Genomic DNA, 18,679 nt, shown 5'->3' with positions numbered 1-18,679 from the left:
TCATCCCGTAACACTCCAGTCTCTGTGAGGGTGCTGGGTTTAATGTGTGAGAGAGGGAGGTCATCGTCAGCCGAGCAGTTCTGTCCTTCACGCAGGACGCTGACTTTCAACAAAGAGGCAACCTACACCAACACAATCAGAGGACACACAGCACACGTGTGTATTTTTAACAACACTTGGATTGAGCAGAGATGTATCCATTGACGTCACGCACATGCTCATGCTCATGCGATCATGCGTGCTCTGCTCCCACGATGCAGCGCTCGTGTTTATCATGTATTCCTTCTGATCTTCGTCTCCCTCAGAAGTCATCCTCTCTCTGGACTCATCCAACAGGCAGCAGTATTAATTCATCAGCAGCCTCAGATTGTCTATCAGCAGCGGGAGCCAAAACTCTATGTTTTCCGTCTTTAGCAGATTCTCAAAGATCCGTGTTAAATGAAATAACGGAGGTCAGAGTTGGAGAAACTGTCATTATTGTGCAGCTCCATCTGCAGTTTGCAGTAGTTGAGATCATTTCTGTCAGACCTGATTGGATTTGAATTATTTATATAATTTAGATGTGGAATAAAGATCTTTTTTTATGTAATGGTGGGGTCTCTATCTCCTAAAATAAGCCATTGTGTGTCTAAAGCCGCTGATGATGCATCTGTGTGGGTTCGTCTGTTACGTGTGCTCTTTGTCTCATCTTCTGTGCATTTGATGTCGGCGCTTCTGATGCAGCTTAGCCTCTTCACGCGCAAGAGCATTTAATTTCACTTCAATTGGGCTGAAATTGAAATCTAAAAATAAATAAATAGACAATTAACGAGTTTTTAGCATTGTCTAGATGCATTTGAGTAATTTTTCCATTTCATGCAGCTTTGGTAAACCGGCATTTTTCCTTTTTTTGTGTGTGTGAGACAAAAAAAAACTGAATCTCTGACTATCAGTCTGTCTTTTCGTCAGAGCGTGACAGCAGAACAGACACTTCGGAGGAGGATGTGATGTTTTGTGAAGCTCACACAACTTTAGATGCTGGAGAAACAAGACAAAAATGAAAGTTAAGTACAAGTCAGGGCCACTGGCAGTGGAACGATTCGAGCTGCTGCAGCTGTCAAGGTCTCTGGCTGACATTAATGTATGAATTTACCGTGAGGCGGAAGCTCACAGAGGTGTGTGTGTGTGTGTGTGTGTGTGTGTGATCTCACTGATGCCGTTTCCCACTTCAAGGCTTTAAACACACTTTACCCAACGCCAGCCGGCTATGAACACACAACAACTGTGACCACAGAACCACAACAAAGCCGTGCTGTGTAATCACTACCAAACATTAATTGGTCCAACATGAGAATCCGCTCAGAGGAAGCCCACTGGACTTTATACGATATCACAAAATGTGACTGCGGATCATTTTTTGTTTTCAGGTCAGTCAGTTGAGTTGATGACAATCAGACAAAAGAATCGCCGTCACATCTGTCGATATAAAACCTCCACTTTGTCGTTTTACCCTCAGCCATCTTGGTTTTTAAAAAGCAGCAGAAACCATATTTCCCATAGACGCCAATGCAATCTGACTTCTTCACGGCGCTCCAGAAAGCAAAAGATTGTATATGATCTCATATGAAATTATTAATTCATGACAAAACCTGACTTCAATCAACTGGACGATGTTTCCTACAAGTTCAAAATGTTTTTCTCAGGTGAAATGGGAACTTTTTATCCTGAAATGGAAATTTAAAACTGCATGAGGTCATTTTTGCGCCCCTCGGGGGTGATAACTCTGCGGACGTCACACTCAGCCAACTGACCCGATGTTATGAGGACGACAAAGTTGATTAGTGCAGCTTTGAATCTCTGTTTGAAGCCGCCGCCGCCGCTGCTCTCCTGCCTTCTCATCTCATCTCTCTTCCATCCTGAGCAGCCATGTTTTCCCTCCATCCTGCTGGCGGTCCAACTGTGCGTTTAGAAAGAATCACACTCGCTTCCTTAATGTGCTCTTTAACAGCTGAGACCAAATTACAAGCTTTATTTCAGCTGGGAGACAAACAAGGGAGCGCACATGGGTCATCCAACTCAGCACGCTGCGGCGTTTGTGTGTTGCATGTAAGCTCTATGTGTCAGTTGTTGTGTGTGGAGAAGTTGGTAAAACGAGGCGGTGGGGGTTCAGCTGGAAGCAGAGGAGGAATGAAAAAGGAAAGGAGAGAGAGTCGTTCTTATCTTCTCCATCTCTGGCTGCTCTCTGGTCTCTGCTTCGGGGCTGCAGCTCAGCTCGCCTTTGAGTCGGATTTCAGAGTGGGGGGGGGACGGATTGGTTGGTTGTAGCAATAATGAGGAGATTAATGTCTTCAGTGGGTAAAGTTCTCATTCAAAGTCAAAACAGACGCCCCCCCACCCCCCAATTACATACTCAGTGATAAACTTTGCTGCTGTATACCAAGATGGATGAACGACAGAGCAAGCGAGGATGGCGAGAGAAAAAAGAAAAGGGAGGGGTTGGGGTGGGGGGGTTAACGGTTCACTTCAGCTCCGGTTGGAAAGAAAGATGAGAGCAGCGTCAGAGAAAACAGAAAATGGGAGGCAAAAAAAAAAATACAGCAGTACAGCTCATTGTCTCCATTCTGCCCCTGCCATCAATCTCCACAATGGCAGCTGCCTCACCAACACACACACACACACACACACACACACAAACACACACCCGCCTGCCTGCTGATTCCCGAATGATGAATCACGGCGCGGTATGGCATGGCACAGCACGCCATTTGTAAGAGGTGGTGTTTTTCTCTTGTACTGACAGCCGGTAGAAGTGCTTTGTGTTGCGAGAGTGTGCGTTTGTGTGTGTACGTCTGGGTGTGGGTGTGCACACCGTGGATATGCTTAGTAGAGTGTGTGTTAGTACACGGAGCTCTGAAGTCATGTGTCTTGGAGGTAACCAAGGCTGAACGTCTTTATGCTGTTCACTCACGTTTCAGTCTGCTGACAAAAAAAAAAAAAACAAAAACAAAAAACTGCTCATTTATTCTGTTGTTGGTTTTAGTAAATATAACCAGGCAAGAGTTTAAATCTGTTGGTGGACTTTAACATTTAAAAAATTCCAGCACCCCCCTCGTGACCTGGAAACAGTCACATCTTACAGTCGATTCCGATAAATTTCTTCCTGCTGCACTTAAGTGTGTTTATTTTCTGTATGTTTTTACAGCAGTCCTTACATTAACACAAATAAATAAAAAAAATAATGCCAAGAGCTAAATTCACACACACACAGGTGCCTCTCCTCTACATTGATTAGACTGACTAATTCAGGCGGTGGAGGTTTTCCCTCATTTTCACTTGACACACGCAGGCAGGTGAGAACGACAAATTCTCAGGGTACCTGACTCAAACGATATCTGCTAATATGTTTTGGCGTTAGTTTGAACCAGTCTGGAGAACCAGATGGTCGAGTTTCATCACGTCAGGTTGGAGTTTAACTTATTAGGCCGGTTCCCAAAACTGATGCGGCTCAAAGACAAAAATGAAACTGAAAAACGATAATCCTAATTACGTCTTGATGTTTCGAACGCTTTCATGTTCTTAGTTGTTTCTTTATTCATCACTGTGATGAAGAAACTGTGTTTGATGTTGATCAAACGTGTTTTTTTTGACCTAGTTAATAATTACCAGAGCTCGGCAATCAGCATCAATACGGATCCGGTACGTTGGATTAGTGCGTCGATACCTACCTGACACACAAACACACACACACACACACACACTACCTGCCGGCGTGCGTCGTACCGTCCAGTTCTGGCCTCGTTGGCCATGAAAGGAGGAAACAGGTGTGGCAGGGCATTATGGGAGGTTTTGGCTGGATGAGCGTGGGGCAGAAACACACATACAGTCCTGCCTGTGGGGATCACAGGGGGGCACCGGGAAGAGCCTGACGCAGGAGAGCTGAGGATGAGACGGCTCTGCTGGGATTCAATCCGCCCCGTTCCCCCCTCTGATCCTGTTCCTGCTGGAAAACGCAGCGGACCGGTCGCACACAGAGCGCTGTGCATGTGCATGCGCATGCGCACGCTTCATGGAGGAGAAAATAATAGTTTGTGTTTTAAGATGGAGTCAAACTGCAAAAAACAAGAAGCAGAACTGAGCCGAACTGAGCCGAACTGAGCCGAAGAGGTTCTTGTCCACTGCGAACCACGATGAGCTGACAGGCAGACACAAACAGACAGAACGCTCATCTGTTCTCCTCGTAGGATCCAAATATATGGTTTGCACGGCTCCAGCTGGGATTTGATTGGGTTGTGAATATTTGTAAATGGAGGAGACTTGTTCTCGCTGACGCGTCTCAGGAAACCCCGCTGAGACTTCAGAAGAACTCCAGCTCTCGTGTTGTCAAACCGGGGAAAAAAGGAAGAGTTTGCAACGTTTCTATTTTCTTTATGAAGTGTTACCTCACATCAGGATAAGATGTCACATCTGAAAAGCTAATTCCATTTTGGAGTCGGCTCGTGCTGCAAAAACTTTTTAGCATGAACACTTTTGATACGTAAGTCAAAAGAGTGTTTTTATTAACGCAGAAGAACGAAGGAACTGCAGCTTTGAATCAAAGCAGATTCTCCACTTCACCTGACTTTCAAAGCTCTGGTCCCCAAACGTGGCTCTGCTCATTTAAATCTTTTACGACGGCTCCATCCAAAGATGGCAGAATGATTATGGATGGAGCTGCGATTCTCATGAAATATTCGCAGCGTGATGACACGCAGAAAGGAGGCCGTCTTATCGGCTACATCGGCGATGGATTTAAAAACGAACGCTGCAGTTAAATTAATTTCTAAATGGCTTCATTTAGAACCAGACACTCAATATATCTCCTCATAAAATATCTTTGGGTACAAGATTTAAAAAATGAAAACCCGGGTGGCTCTGCTGAACCTGTTCTGACTGACTCACACGTTTTGGCTTCTTTTTTCCGAGCTCTCCGATGAGGGGAAAGAAGAGAAAAGAAGCAACATCTTCCTCTGTGCGCTAATTTGGCCTCGTCTCGCTGCGGATGCTAATGTGCTTCCATGCGTTAGAAAATGTCAGCAGGTCTGACCTTGTCCGATTGTTGATGTGACTTTTACAAAACGAGGTTCAGAGAGTTCCGAGTTGAAACTGGAAAGCCAACGCTGCTTTAGTCTGTAGACGTAAAGAAGAGGAGATGGAGGAAGAGAAGAGCGGATGTAGTCTCAGAGGAAAACAGCAAACGCCACGTGGGCCCCGGTAATGTATGGCTTCTGCCTGTAATGGCTGTAATGAAGCAAGGAGGTGGTGTCCACCTTCACTTCCTCCGTCCTGGGGGGCCCAGAGAGGCTCAGCAAATGAGCCCTGAGGTCCCGCAGATGGAGCGGGGAGGGGGGGGGGGGGGCAGATGGATGGATGAGGGATATTTTGGGTAGAGAAGGGAGGGAGCAAAAGGAGGCTTCCTTATTTCTGAGCTGCCAATGAGAAACACTGACCCCCCCCCCACATCTGTCACTGCGCTGCGTTCACTGGAGCATGTGACCTGCCTGGTACACACACACATATGAATATAGTTCCATACAGCACGTATTGAATGACAGATTGATTGATTATTGAATGGTAGCTTCCACTGAATGTGGGCGGACAGGGTGGGCCGTTTCCTGAGAATCTTTATGTAAATAAGGTCAGCATCCTGAATCCAACAAGGTGAAGGCTTCAGCCTTCTGCAGCAGCTTCAGCCTTCTGCAGCAGCTCCACCACTTCCTCCCTCAGAGGTCATTTTGGGACCACGAATGACGACGAAAGAATCCCACAACACTGTGAACCTCGGGGACAAACACAGCTGTAACCTACTTACTGTAAATATTCACCTTCGGCCGGCAGGTGACCGACACCGTCCACCTGAATGTGTGTCGTCAGACCTTTTCTTTCTTTAACATTGCTTTTCCCTCTTTGTGGTGTTTTTGGCTGCATGTGCGCAGACACAGATGTGCGTTTGTGTGCATGTGGGACTGCTTTGGGATCATCCTGGTAGACCAGCGAGGAAAAGACGCCGTAGATTGGCTGAGGCTTTGCTCCCTCTCTCTCTCTCTCTCCCTTGAAACACAAGGAAAACAGCAGCGTGGAGGAAGGGAGCTGATGAAAATAGCTCAGTAGGCAATCGCTGACTCACAAGACAACACTGGGAGTCAGGAAGGCGTCCATTCCAGTACACATCAAATCAACTGGCTGTTGTGTAACTCCCTCAGCAGTACCCGTAAATCAAACCGTTCTTGGTGCACCCAGCTACGTCTGGAATGACTTTTGTGCACATCCTCCTCTGTGGCGGCGTAATACAAACAGGGCTGTGACATCACAGGCGCCATTTATCACTTTAGACAGCGCCGCCTGGAGTCTCGGGGAGGAGGGGGGAGGCCAGGGCCGATTGGCTCCACTGCAGCGTGGTCAGCTCGCGGCCCAGCTCGTTCATCATGCCACTCATGAAGCTCGGCCTGTCAGATCTCATGTTTTTTTTAAGTACAGTGAAATGGAACAAGAGCACGAAGAGGGCTCGTATGGAAATCAGGCCGCGATTAACATATCAGCTACAGCGCGCCGACCAGCAACTGTGAAACACACCTCTTTCTTTCTCCGGGTTGTGCGTTTGCATGCTGGTGCTCATTCTGATGCCTGATTGTTTCATCAGTGGAGTCATGAAGTCAGTGAAACAGGAAGCAGGAGGATGATGCACGGCCGGATTAGAAAACAGTGACCCCGCGGGCAGGGTCAGCTATGAAAGGCCCCAGAGTGCTTCTACAGAAAAAACTTTGTTTTGTGCGTCTTTGGAGTCTTTTGTTGGCCATTTTACTGTGTCTGTGTGTATATTGTTCGTCTCGTTTCTGTTATATTCTGCCTTGATTTTTGTGCTCTTATTTTAAAGCTGCTATAATAAAATAATAATAAAATAATAATAAAATTATTACTCTGCAGCTTCTTTAATCTGTATTTTTAGAAGAGTTCGCCGTGATTTGTTGTGTTTTTTTTGTGCAGAGCTTTTTCTTGTATAACAGATAAAAGGTTAGTTCTCTTTCAGCCGATGTACTTTCACTGCTTTGCTTTGATTTACACTCAGCCTGCCTCTGAAGTTTGGCTCGACTTCAACCGTAAAAGAGAGCAGCGATAAAATTCACTGTCTCCTAGCTGACTGTTTATATCACGTCCCAGACTTGATCCGGTCCAGGATGCTGGATCTTGGTGAATTGGTGCGTCTCACTGTAGCTGCTCTGCTGTTGAATATTTTACACGTTGTGTGCCGACTGCTTTCAGTTCAAAACCTCTTTGTTCTTTTTTGTTTGTCGCGCCCCGCTCAGTGTTTTTAGGACTCCACCGCCGCCTAAATTATAAACTGCTGATATTTTTGGTAGGTACATTTAATTGAATGGAAACAATCCAGCGGTTTAATAATGAATAAGCCAATCTCTGTCTCCGTCCTCAGGTTCAGGCTCTGAGTGATGCAGTCTCTGTTCGGCGGAGGGGAGCTGGGGCTGCTGGGAGGAGGCGGCGACGCCGGAGGCCTGAAGGAGGATGGCTGCGGCAGCGTGGCGTGGCGCCCCTCGCCCCTCCCCCCAGACGACGTCTACTCGGCTTCCCACTTCGCCCTTATTACGGCCTATCAGGACATCAAGACCAGGCTGGCCTGTCTGGAGCGAGAGAACACCAGCATCAAGAGGAAGCTGAAGATCTACGAGATCAAGGTGAACAGTTTTCACTTCAATGTCAAACATTACAGCATTTTTTTTTTTTTACAGAAAACTAATCATTCAGCTTGTTTTCATCCTCGCTGGTGTCAGACAGCGATAAGGCAGGTTTTGTTTTTGATTTATTGGAAGTCTCCGACGTAGACAGATCTGTCCACTCAGCCTTCGCACTTTCCATTTTTATTGCGGCCGTTTGGTTGTACACAAAGATTAAAGGAGCAAGCGCTCTGGTGCGTTTTCATCCTGCAGCAGCCGGGAAGAAAAGTTGACTCCAAAAAACAAAGAAAAAATATGGAGGGCAGAGGGCTGCTGAGGTTTCAACCCATGTTAAAATATTTAAATAATAACGTCCCATTTCTAAGAGCAAAAAAAGAGGCTGAATCAGCAGGAGCAGCAGTTTATGTAATTCAGGAAATAATCCTCTTCAGTAAGAGTCTGCCTTTTTGCAGACATTCCTGTCTTATTTATTTTTTTGGACATTTCTGAAAAATTCTCAGTATTTCAATCCCATGTCCTTCACGATGCCCAGTGGTAATTGTTATTTCTCCATTGATTCAATTATTCAGGTTTAAACCCGCTGATGCTGACAAATCTGCCAATAAACTCAGAGTATCGGTGGAAGTGACCAGAAGTCAGCTGGGAAATGACTCATTCAGCAGGTCATCAGAGTTCAGGTGTTGGAAAACAACAAACAGCACAATATTTCTGCTGCCCTGTCACAAATTAAATCAGCTAAACAAAAATACATCAAGACGGGTTTTGGTTCTTGAAAATAGAAGATATCTACTTCTGGATATCAACAATTCAAATAAATGTGCAAAATACGGGAACTTTACGATCGAACGTGAGACTATCTGCTGAGGTTTTCGTGCTCATAAGCTTCATGGTAGAAATCGGAGGGGGGCAAAAAAAGAAATAACGTGGGAGGATGTAACATGAGAAAGAGCTTAAAGGGGTGAAAGGATGCAGAGCTAGAGAACGAGACATGAGGGAGGTGAAGGAGATAAAAATGTAAAGAGCGAGGAAGGGAGAAAATGGTGAAATTAGGAACAAGGGGGCATTAAGGGCAAAAATAATCCCCTCCTGGATATTCTCCTTATCATCAGTCTGCTGTGTTCTACTTATTCCAGGAATTATACGGTCATCAGGTTGTAATGTGGACACTTTACTCTCGCTCATGTCGCCCACTTTTACTGGAGTTACATGAGGACACTGAACAAGCTGTACTGCTGGAGAATCAATAGTTTAGCACTTCTTTTTTTGTTTTCATTTTTACAAGTAGAGAGAACGAAATGCGCAGAATGACCAAATAAATAAATAAATAAATAAAAAGTTATCAAAGAGGCTGGTGTACTTGAGATGCTAAAGTCAACGGCTCCAAAAAGGATGCAAGCTGTTACTCCATCATGGTCACCAACAGCTGATGAACTCTGAAGCTTCTAAAATATTTGGATTGATTTTAAATCCAAATAAAAATCAGACGCTCAGTCCTGTTGTATAAAGTGTGACTTTGGATGCTCACAGAATGGATTCAGAAACTGAGCCGTCGGGACTTCTGTAGCTTTGTGATGTCACAACCAAGCAGGTGATGTCAACCGCTCTGAGCCCCGCCCACCTGAACCCACCGTCCGGCCTTGCAGGATTTGGTGTTAACATGTTGTTAGAAGATTTGGAGACTTGGGGCCCATTCACAGAGAGGCAGGAGTTAATTTTGGACGAACAGGTCCGGATGTGAACTACAGCACAGGTCCAGGACGATCACTCCACAGAAGGCAGGTGTCACAATACTGACTCCTGAAACGTCCGCACCGCGCCGTGGACCGATGTCGTGTCGCTTGCAGCTCTGAGCACAGCTGCTGTAACGATGCAGCTGGAAGTGCTTCCTGCTGCTCTGAGCGCAGGGGGAATCGAGGCGGCTCGCTGGTTCAGCGTGAGAATTCTTGGTGCCTCATGTGGGGGGGGGTTGCCCACGTTGTGAACATTTACTGTTAAACTGAGCACACTGTGGTGTTCTGCTAAATGGAAAAGGGCTGTTTGCTCCTCAAATAGACGTTACATCAGCAGCAATGACTTCACACAGAAAATCAAGGCTTTCCGTTCTCACGGTTGGAACTCCAAATGTAAATGTGCTCATTTAGGGTTGAAGCTCACGCAGTTATGTAACATCTCCTGACAATAGTTTAGTTTAGCTGCAGCGAGACAAATTGCTGAGCTCAGGAATCAACTTTACATAATCTCCTTAATCGCAGCTGCATATGATGCAATTACTTCTGCATATTTTCAATGTTTTCATACTTGTTAACATGTTTTCTACTCCCAATGATCACTTGCAGAGAGGCAGTGAATGGAAATATGACTCCGGCTGGTTATGACCCATCATGTTTCTTTCCCCGTTGGTAATTTTTAATTCAACAAGTATCCTGATCTTATTTATTTGAACCGTTGTTTTCCAGAAACATCATCCGTGAGTCAAACTTCACAACAAGCACCTTTAAAGGGGCTTAAATACACTGAAGAGGCTGGAGTCAGTGCTTCTTTGGTATTTGGATTATTTCTGTGGCAGCATTTCAGGTGTTTGATTACAAAAAAATGTTGATTAATCTGAAATGAAAGCTTTCAGAATATCGGATAGTCAGGTTCTGACGTATCATGTTTGGAGTAGAAATATTAAAATCCTCCGTGGTCCAGTCAGTATTTAAGAGTTTGTTTGTCCATCTGTCCGTATTGGCTGACCAAAGTAATGGATTGTCAAACAGCTGAGCCATGCTCCCTCCCCAGATGTCATTTTGTGGGATGAAATTAGAAAGTATGGTTAAAACAACTTGGTATGGAAATTCTGTGATTAGTGTGAGAAAATAAAATCTGGTTCAAGAGATAAACATGACATTAGTGAAAACAACCTGATTCTCTGAGTGATATCTGGGACAAACAGAAGTTGCAGTTGATGCCAAATGAATCTTTAATGATCCCAGTGTGAAATCATCTAGAAAATATTTTGGAGAATACAGGAGGAATAAAAAAGGGGCAGTGTGAGTAAACAGACCAAAAACTCTAAACAAACAAAAGAGGTTCACTCATTATATGATTTTACTGCATTTTCAATATCACGTCTTATTTTCCGATTGTTCAACGTCTTTTCCTGCAGTTCCCAATGATCAGCGAGTTCGGGGAGGACACCAACTCCTACTGCTCCTTCGAGAGCAAAGAGACGGCGCTGCTGCACTCAGAGAACGGCAGCCTGCAGCAGAGAGTCAACGTCCTGACCCACGAGGTGAGAGACAAGACGAGAGGCGGCGGCAAAGAGCGGGGCAGATTGATTTTGTTGCAAAGGGAAGAAAAGCCTTTTCACGACAGAGTGCAGAAATCTGTCCCTGACTGTGAATTAAATGAATTAAGAGCAAATTGAGGCCAAACCTGGTGGACATGATGATGAATGACATCCGGAACTAATTAAGCAGTAAAGCTGCTGTCCCAAGCAGAATCACTGAGATTGGGTGTTTTTAAGAAGAACGCGACGTGGGATTTCCACACTGCCGTTCTATTTCTGAGGCTCAATCTGGCCAATATTTGGCTGAATGTGTAAACAACAGATCCTGCAGTGTGACTTGAGTTCACCTGTTTTGGGATTAACTGGCATTAATAAAATTAGTTGAAATACAAAAACAAAAAAGGATGGAGGGAGCACGACAGCAGCCACAGTGCCCTGGGGCTTGTTTCCCTCAGCACGAACTCCACTGAACTAAAAAGGGAGACGAGAAAGACCTGACACAGGAAGGCAGCGGTGAGACTGGCAGCACTAAAGAGAGCGAGAGAGCAAGAAAGAGGAAGGAAATGTTTTATGGGAGCAGCAGAAAGCGATTAGTGCGGGACACACAAGGTCACTGGGCTCTGACACCGGCCATTCAGACTGATGAAATGTGCCACAGCTCACCGAGCATGCTCCTCAGGGACAGCCCCCCCCCGCTGTTATCAAAAGGATGAAAAGAAAAGTGACATAGTTTCTGGAAGCAAAAAGTGTCAGAGGAGTTTTAAGGGAACAACAACATCACTGTATTTTCACATAACGTGCAGATAAAAGTGTGCATGTGAAACTGCTCACATCCTGTCTGACTCGAGCAGCAGCCAAAGCTACAAACCAAACACCATGTGGGTTTTCAACGGGATGATAAATCTGAGACGAGTGCTGATACGTAGCCACACTGCAGCAGATGGAAAACACAACATGAACTGATATAAGATCTCAAAACACAACCCGCCAGATCACTGATTTTAGGGCCACGCCCCCAAAACAGGTTAAATTCCTAAATGAATGTGTTTCAGTCGAATTACCACAGAGCAACTCTGCTAGTAAGCCTGAAAAACTCGACATCGTGCAGAAAGAAATTCAGCGTTAACAAATTTTTAGCTGGGGCTTCAATGTGTTGTTGAATTAAAGTATTTTAGAGGCACAGCATGATGTAAACAAAAGACATACTGTATCATACACAGAGGGATTTCTGCATATCTTCACATATTTCACAAGTCTTGTTCTTAAATTATGGGGGCGGTGGAGCTTTCCTCACCAGAAAAAGGAGACTGCAATGTTTTAAGAGTGAAAACAGATCCTTAAAGGGCCCTAAAACAATCCGGGGGCTGTCAGAACGTGTCTGAAATAATCATCCAAGATGTAGCTCTCCTTCCTGATGCGACTCGAACACAGAACTACATCACTGACAGCAGCCTGATGTTACAGCAGAAACACCTCGGCTTTAAAAGCCCATTTTCCTTCTGCGGTAACTAATGAGTCAGTGTGCGACCGGCTGATAGTCTGTAGTCGACACACAATCCTGCAGAGACAGCTTACATGTAACATTTCTGTAAATGTGAACTTGGTTCGGTTGGTAATCTGGTTAATAACGCGGTGATCTAAAAGCTTTCTTTAAATGAACCAAAAGTATTCAGTGATTCCTCCCATGTGTTCGTCCTCCCTGATGTCGTTACCATTCCGCGGTGCAGTTACATCAAGCGTCTTTCTCCAAAAAGAACAACTCAGCTCTGAATATTATAAACAAAAACACTCTGACCAGAGGAGCCATCTGACAGCAGTCACCGAGACTACAGCGACAACGAGCACTTGTTTGCTGCTGTCGTCACTTCGGTGCCATTTTCCTCCTGCAGATACAGCCAAACGGCTTCTTCTGTTTAAAAATAAATAACGAAGAAATCTTTGTATCCTCATCCGTTTTGAAAATCGCTTCGTTCGACTGAATGCGGTGCTCCCAGATGTGAGTACGGCATCCAGTGATACTCATCCCCTCATTATGTCAGAATGTGAGCAGAATAGATCAAGGATGTCATATTTCTTATATTAGGGGAATCATCATTTATCCATTTGTCAAAATGAAGGAGGCGTTGCTGTTCGTGTTGATGCTTCGAGATCTCAGTGTCCTAAATTTGCTTTGTTACACAACTGCTGCTTAAGAGACGTACTTGATGAGTGACAATGAAGTTCTTGGTGTGCCTGTTCTTTTTTGTTTTTTATATTTCCATCTTTGTAAGGAAGTTTTAAAACTGGGAGAATGTGTGTCAGGCTTTTTCTTCACTCTCAGCATCTCTTTCTTTTTGGCTCTCAGCTCCAGAAGAGGAAGGAGAGAGAGGAGCAGCTGGAAGATGTGATCCAGGCCTACGAGAAGATTCACATGGAGAAGAGCAACCTGCAGAGGGATTTGGACAAGATGGTCAGAAACATTATTCCATCATCGCTCGTCAACATCCAGCATATTTATCGTTCTACATGGTTCTCAGTTCCTTAAGAACACACACACTTGTGTCCTTGTTATGGCGAAGCAGCAGTGAATGCTAATTACTTTGCCACCTGTTTATGTGACATCGTCCTCGTCCTCTGGAGGACAAACTCGTCCCCTTCACAGGCCGGTTGAAGAGTCACATCTTCTGTCGTAGCCATCTCATAGTCATCTCTATCTCATCGCTCCTGATGCTGCTTAACATTTATCAGCCTGATAGAAATGAGAAAATCAGATACTGCATCTCTCATTTCAAGGTTTTCACTCTGAAGGTGCTTTTATACCCGTTACAGTTTGTAGAGGTCGATAAAGAACAAAGAAACATGAAGGCTTTTTCAGTGTTAACGGTCTGCACAAGCCGGACACATCTGAGGACCCTCAACAGAAAATCAGCACCATGAAACATGCTCAGCGCTCCACGTAGCCCTTTAGAGGGACAGTTCAGCTGTATTTTATCAGTCACTCCGGTTTCAAACTTAGAATCTCATTTTGCGAACGCTGTTACTGTAACTGGTTAGACATCAAAGTGGATGCAGTTTCCAACTGAACAGATTGGCTGGCTGGTCTTCCCCAGATCCCGTCTGTGATAATAAACCATCTCACATGAGAGCGAAGTCCACTGAGACGCTCCCGCCGAGCAGACTCAGCAGTTTTGTGTGGTCGGGGTGATGAAGGAACGAGGATCCGCCGCCCGCCGAGGACTGACCTCAGCATCCTGCTGGGCCTCGGCCATCTTTCCCCTTCCTGTCGTTTGGTCTAGATTTTATTTCTGTATGAGTGATTGTGACGGTTTGCACGCGTGGTCACGTTCCTGCTGTTCTGCTTTATCATTCACACCGAACCAGAGAAGAATTCATTTGAATTTTGGGGCAGATCCAGATCATTCGCTCTGAAAAGAATTCACAAAGCCTCTGTGGATGTGTGATTCCAGACCAGCCTGGTGGAGAAGCATGTGGAGAGGATCCTGAACCTGGAGTCGGCTCTGAGGCAGAGAGACAACTCCCTGCAGAAGATCAACCTGCAGCTGCACAGCAAAGACATGCAGTACCTGCAGCTGCACGCCGGCCCCGATGCACACAGTGAGTGACACACAGCACGCAGACACACACACACACATCTGTGACTACTGTCCCTCACAAGCTACTTTAAACAACACAGGGGTTACAGGTTTTTGGTTTATTTACTACTACATTTTGCTTCACTTTGAGAAGAGCAAAATAAAACATAAACTGCAAGAGTGTTTAGAAACTAAAAAGCTTCAGACACCTGTTATCGCTGTTAATCACCACTCATCTCATCTCTATTACTCAACCTTTAATCATCTCCAACAATCTGGCCAGAAAGCATTTTGGTCGGGGTCAGGTTAATCCTCGGGCTGCTGGAGAAAACCAGCCTGGAAATGTTGTCCTGCAGAAAGGGTGATCTGTTGCAGGCGCTCATGATTGAAATTCAATCATCCTGGCTTCAAAAATATTTCAAGGGACCTGAAAATGTCTCTGGATCCCTCAGCTGGTATCGCTCAGCCTGTGCGTCCATCTGCACTGCTGAGCGATGTCCATTGTGACTGGTCTGTTTTACCAAATGCTTACAAACCTGTGTGATAATTGGACCTATTACAATGAAAAATAAGGTCCTGCAGCAGAAAAGCTTGTTTGAAATTCGGTCCACCTCTTCATCTTTTAAATGACTGCGAATCCAAACTCTGGAAGGATTTTGGGGGGTTTTTTAGAGGCAGACAGTTGCACAAACTCAGCCGGTCTGCAGAAGGTAAAGTAGCTCCAGAGTTTCTGTTCGACTGTACTTTTTCTCTGTTTTTAAAGAACGTGGGCGACAGAAGAAATGTGATGCACTGGCAGCAGCAGCATCAAACTATTGAACACATTCTTTTTTTTTTTCTTTGAAGTCTTCCAGGTAGTAATGTACAGTATTGATTAATGGCTGTGTGTGTGTAGACTGCACATGAGTGTGATGGTGAGGAGGCTGGGAGGAGCTGGGAAATATAAAAGATGATACTGCTGCGCTGTTACATTGTCTTCTGGCTCAAGGACTGAGTCTGTGTGAGTGGAGCTGAATCACTAACATGCCCACACAGATCACATCACCCCGGTACAAACTGAAAGCTGCTGCCCTTGGAAGAAGTCAGCCTTTGTGCGATTTCATACTCATGTGTTGTACAACAGTCGGTTGAACACGAGGGAAAAGCCGTGAAACCGTGGCCTCGCCTTTTTTTGTGTTTCACATCTCCATCTTTTCTTCCTCTTCCTTTGTCCTCCTCCGCCGCCTTCCAGTGCTGGACTGTCCCGCCCTGACCCTGCAGAGCTCCCGCAGCCTGGACGCCCTGTCCGACCTGAAGCTGCAGCGGCTGGAGGCCGAGCTGGAGGGGGCGCGGCACGAAGCCCAGGGGGCGTGTCAGCGGGAAGAGGAGCTGAAGGCCGAGGTCGAGAGGCTGAAGGAGGAGATGAGACAGCTGCAGAACAGCCAGAGGGAGCGGGTCAGTGTCGGTTTGTTGTTGTCTGCTCGGGTGGAGTTTACTGCGTCAGGATTTCAGTTATGTCAAAGACTAAGACGGAGCAAAAGAGCCCAGAACTTTACTGTGACCGAGTTATCCCCAATATGTAAGAAATGTCCTGTAAGAATTCATGTTGGATGATTTGGCTAAACCTCATATCAAAAATCCACATTTCCAGAAATAAAACATCCTGCTATAGTCAGCAAAAAGTCACCATTAATTGTTTTTCACTGCTCCTTCCAGTCATGGCACTGAATGTTGGCTTTGGACATAAATCGCATGGCGTCCAACATTTAAACTGAAGCTTTCTGGGCTGATTAATATATTCTTACTGCGGCGGTCAACGCTGCCAGAAAACATGTCCAAGAGGAAGGACACTGGAGCTCAAAGAGCTGTACAGCACAACAGTGGAGAGGAGGCCTGACAGGCTGCCCAGACTCCAGGGCTGATGCTCTGCCCTCCAGTGCTGCGTCCCAGCATCTTATTAGTCCCTTAACAAGAGAACTAAACCTCCACTTTCCAAATCCTGATTGTCCAAAAACTGGCTTTAGTCAGAAAGATAAAACCATAAAAGCTCAAAGCGCCACAGGTACAAACAAATACATTGATTAACAACTTCAGACGTGTCGTCTCGACGGGCTCTCGCTGTTAGATTTTTTCCAATATTCCTCCAGCACCTGCATGCTAATCTAATTTCATGCTCTACTTCGGCAGGAAATGACTTCTCCGTGCAAGCAGTGTGATGTGGAGTGGATAAAGAAGGTGGGAGATGAGCAGTAAGTGACCACATTCGATCTCTGGGGGGTTGAAGGGAGGGAGCGAAGGAGAGATGCTGGTAGAGAAGCAGCATCCTCAGCAGAGACAAGCAAGAACCACGAGGCTGAGAGGAGAATGTGTGCGTTTGTTCCACGGCTGAGAAAGGGTTTGTGCCGACCTCCAGGGGCCTCATTAGGAAGTGGGTGAGCTCCCCCCGGCCGGTCCGCCGGGCTCAAACGCAGCATGAATAAAAGGAGAATTATGGTCGGAACGCAAAGGCTGCTTTCATTGGCCGTCTTCGGCTGCTCCTGCGTCCAACATTTACAGAGGGAGGTTTGGCAGGAGATGAGTCTGAGCAGCAGGGGGCAGTGCAGGCACAGAGCAGGACGCCTTCCTGTCCATTGCCTCATGTCTGCGTGTGCGGTGGACAAAACCAGGAGGCACCGAGCCCAAGTTCATCTATCAATGCATCCTTTTCTTTCAACATCCTCCACACCAGAAACCAACAGATTAAGAACAGCAGTGATTATTTGAGCTGTCAGGTTTCCATTCCATTTTTCTTCCACTTTCATTCCACTTGTTTTTGAAGAAGAAAAAGATCTTTTTATTATGATCATGATTATTATTTTACCCTTGTGGAATTGCCCAAGAGGTTAGGTTTAGTGTTCAGTGTTTTACTTTTTGCTAATTGCTTTCAGGGCATCTAATTTAAAAAAAAAGAAGAAGAAGAAGAAGGAGTAAAATTAAAAAAAAAAAAAAAAAAAAAAAAAGCATAGTTGTTTCGGGAACTCCCACACATTGAAACCCCGCAAGTGTATCAATACGGGCAAAATGAAAGGCAGCATTTTGAGTGAGTGTGTGGTGGAAGATTTTTCCAGATCTTGGTCAACTTTTGGTTTTGGTTTTCTACGATGCCTCCGACTGGTACTTCTTGTAATTGGGCCCATTTAGTGTAAACTGAACTGCACAGATTGATATGATGCCCTTTCCCCCCAAAGCTCTGAGGGCACCAACAGCCCACATTTGCCCTGATTACATTCTACAGGGGCATGTTGTGTTTGGTAAAAGTTTTAAAGCTGCTCTGCTACAATTCGCTTTCTGTGACCAACAAATGGCAAATTCGACATCTCTAAATGCAAAACAGGATACCAAATTTTATTTCCTCTTTCATTCTATCCTCAGTGATGTTTTACTTCTTTGCCACTTCTCTTCTTTATGTTTCCACTTTCTTGTTTTTTTTTTTTTAAGCCAATCTCATTTTTGCGTCACAGCTTTTTTTTTTTTTTTATACATCTGCCTCAGTCAGAACAGGTACAGAGCCGAAGTAAAAAAACTAAGAAAAAAAGCCCATCTCACCGACCACAAGCCACACTGATGTAGGTACTGGCCCATCCCCCACCCGGACACACACACATTTTAACTTCAGCACAGAGAGCGACTGACTAATCCAGCAGCCTTTCAGAAAGCAGGACCTGTTTCCAATAAATCAGCATGGCGAGGTTCAATTTCTTGTTGGAAATTAAAGAAAAAAAAGGCCAAGAATTCACCCTGACTGCTGCAGTGGCTGCCCTTCAGAAATCCAGTCATGACAATCGGCCCTAAACGCACAACGAGGCGCGGTGCATTTCAAAAAAAGGTGACAAAGGCCATCTGTGAGACTATTTGTGACCGCTTCTTCCATGTGCATGACAAAGAGCTGTCTCACCGACCCCCCCACCAGCCTGCTCCTTCAAATCATCATGGTCGCCCTCCCGTGTGCATCAACGTGGGCCAGGCGTACCCTGACAGAAAAACAGGAACACTTATTAATGAAAAGAGGAGCTCAGGTCTCTGTCTGATCGGATCAGAGGTCAGATTCAGCCCACACACACACACACACACACACACACTTTTGTGCCTGATCAATTCACTCACACATTCACACG

The 18,679-nt window shown here is 45.4% G+C and overlaps 1 protein-coding gene across 1 annotated transcript in view; it reads left to right on the top strand.

Moving 5' to 3' along the window:
• Nucleotides 1–18,679, top strand: part of tbkbp1 (TBK1 binding protein 1) — a 32,375-nt gene that overhangs the window by 6,021 nt on the left and 7,675 nt on the right. The window contains exons 2-7 of the mRNA XM_029527983.1: nt 7,445–7,703; nt 10,852–10,977; nt 13,319–13,423; nt 14,421–14,568; nt 15,778–15,980; nt 16,713–16,774. Of these exons, the coding sequence (XP_029383843.1) occupies nt 7,461–7,703; nt 10,852–10,977; nt 13,319–13,423; nt 14,421–14,568; nt 15,778–15,980; nt 16,713–16,774 (887 nt within the window). The 5' untranslated portion in view covers nt 7,445–7,460. The remainder of the gene's footprint in view (nt 1–7,444; nt 7,704–10,851; nt 10,978–13,318; nt 13,424–14,420; nt 14,569–15,777; nt 15,981–16,712; nt 16,775–18,679) is intronic.

Source organism: Echeneis naucrates, chromosome 19 (assembly GCF_900963305.1).
Source record: "Echeneis naucrates chromosome 19, fEcheNa1.1, whole genome shotgun sequence".
NCBI lineage: Eukaryota > Metazoa > Chordata > Actinopteri > Carangiformes > Echeneidae > Echeneis > Echeneis naucrates.
The sequence above is the reverse complement of the archived record's forward strand: the minus strand, read 5'-3'. Positions and strand labels throughout refer to the sequence as shown.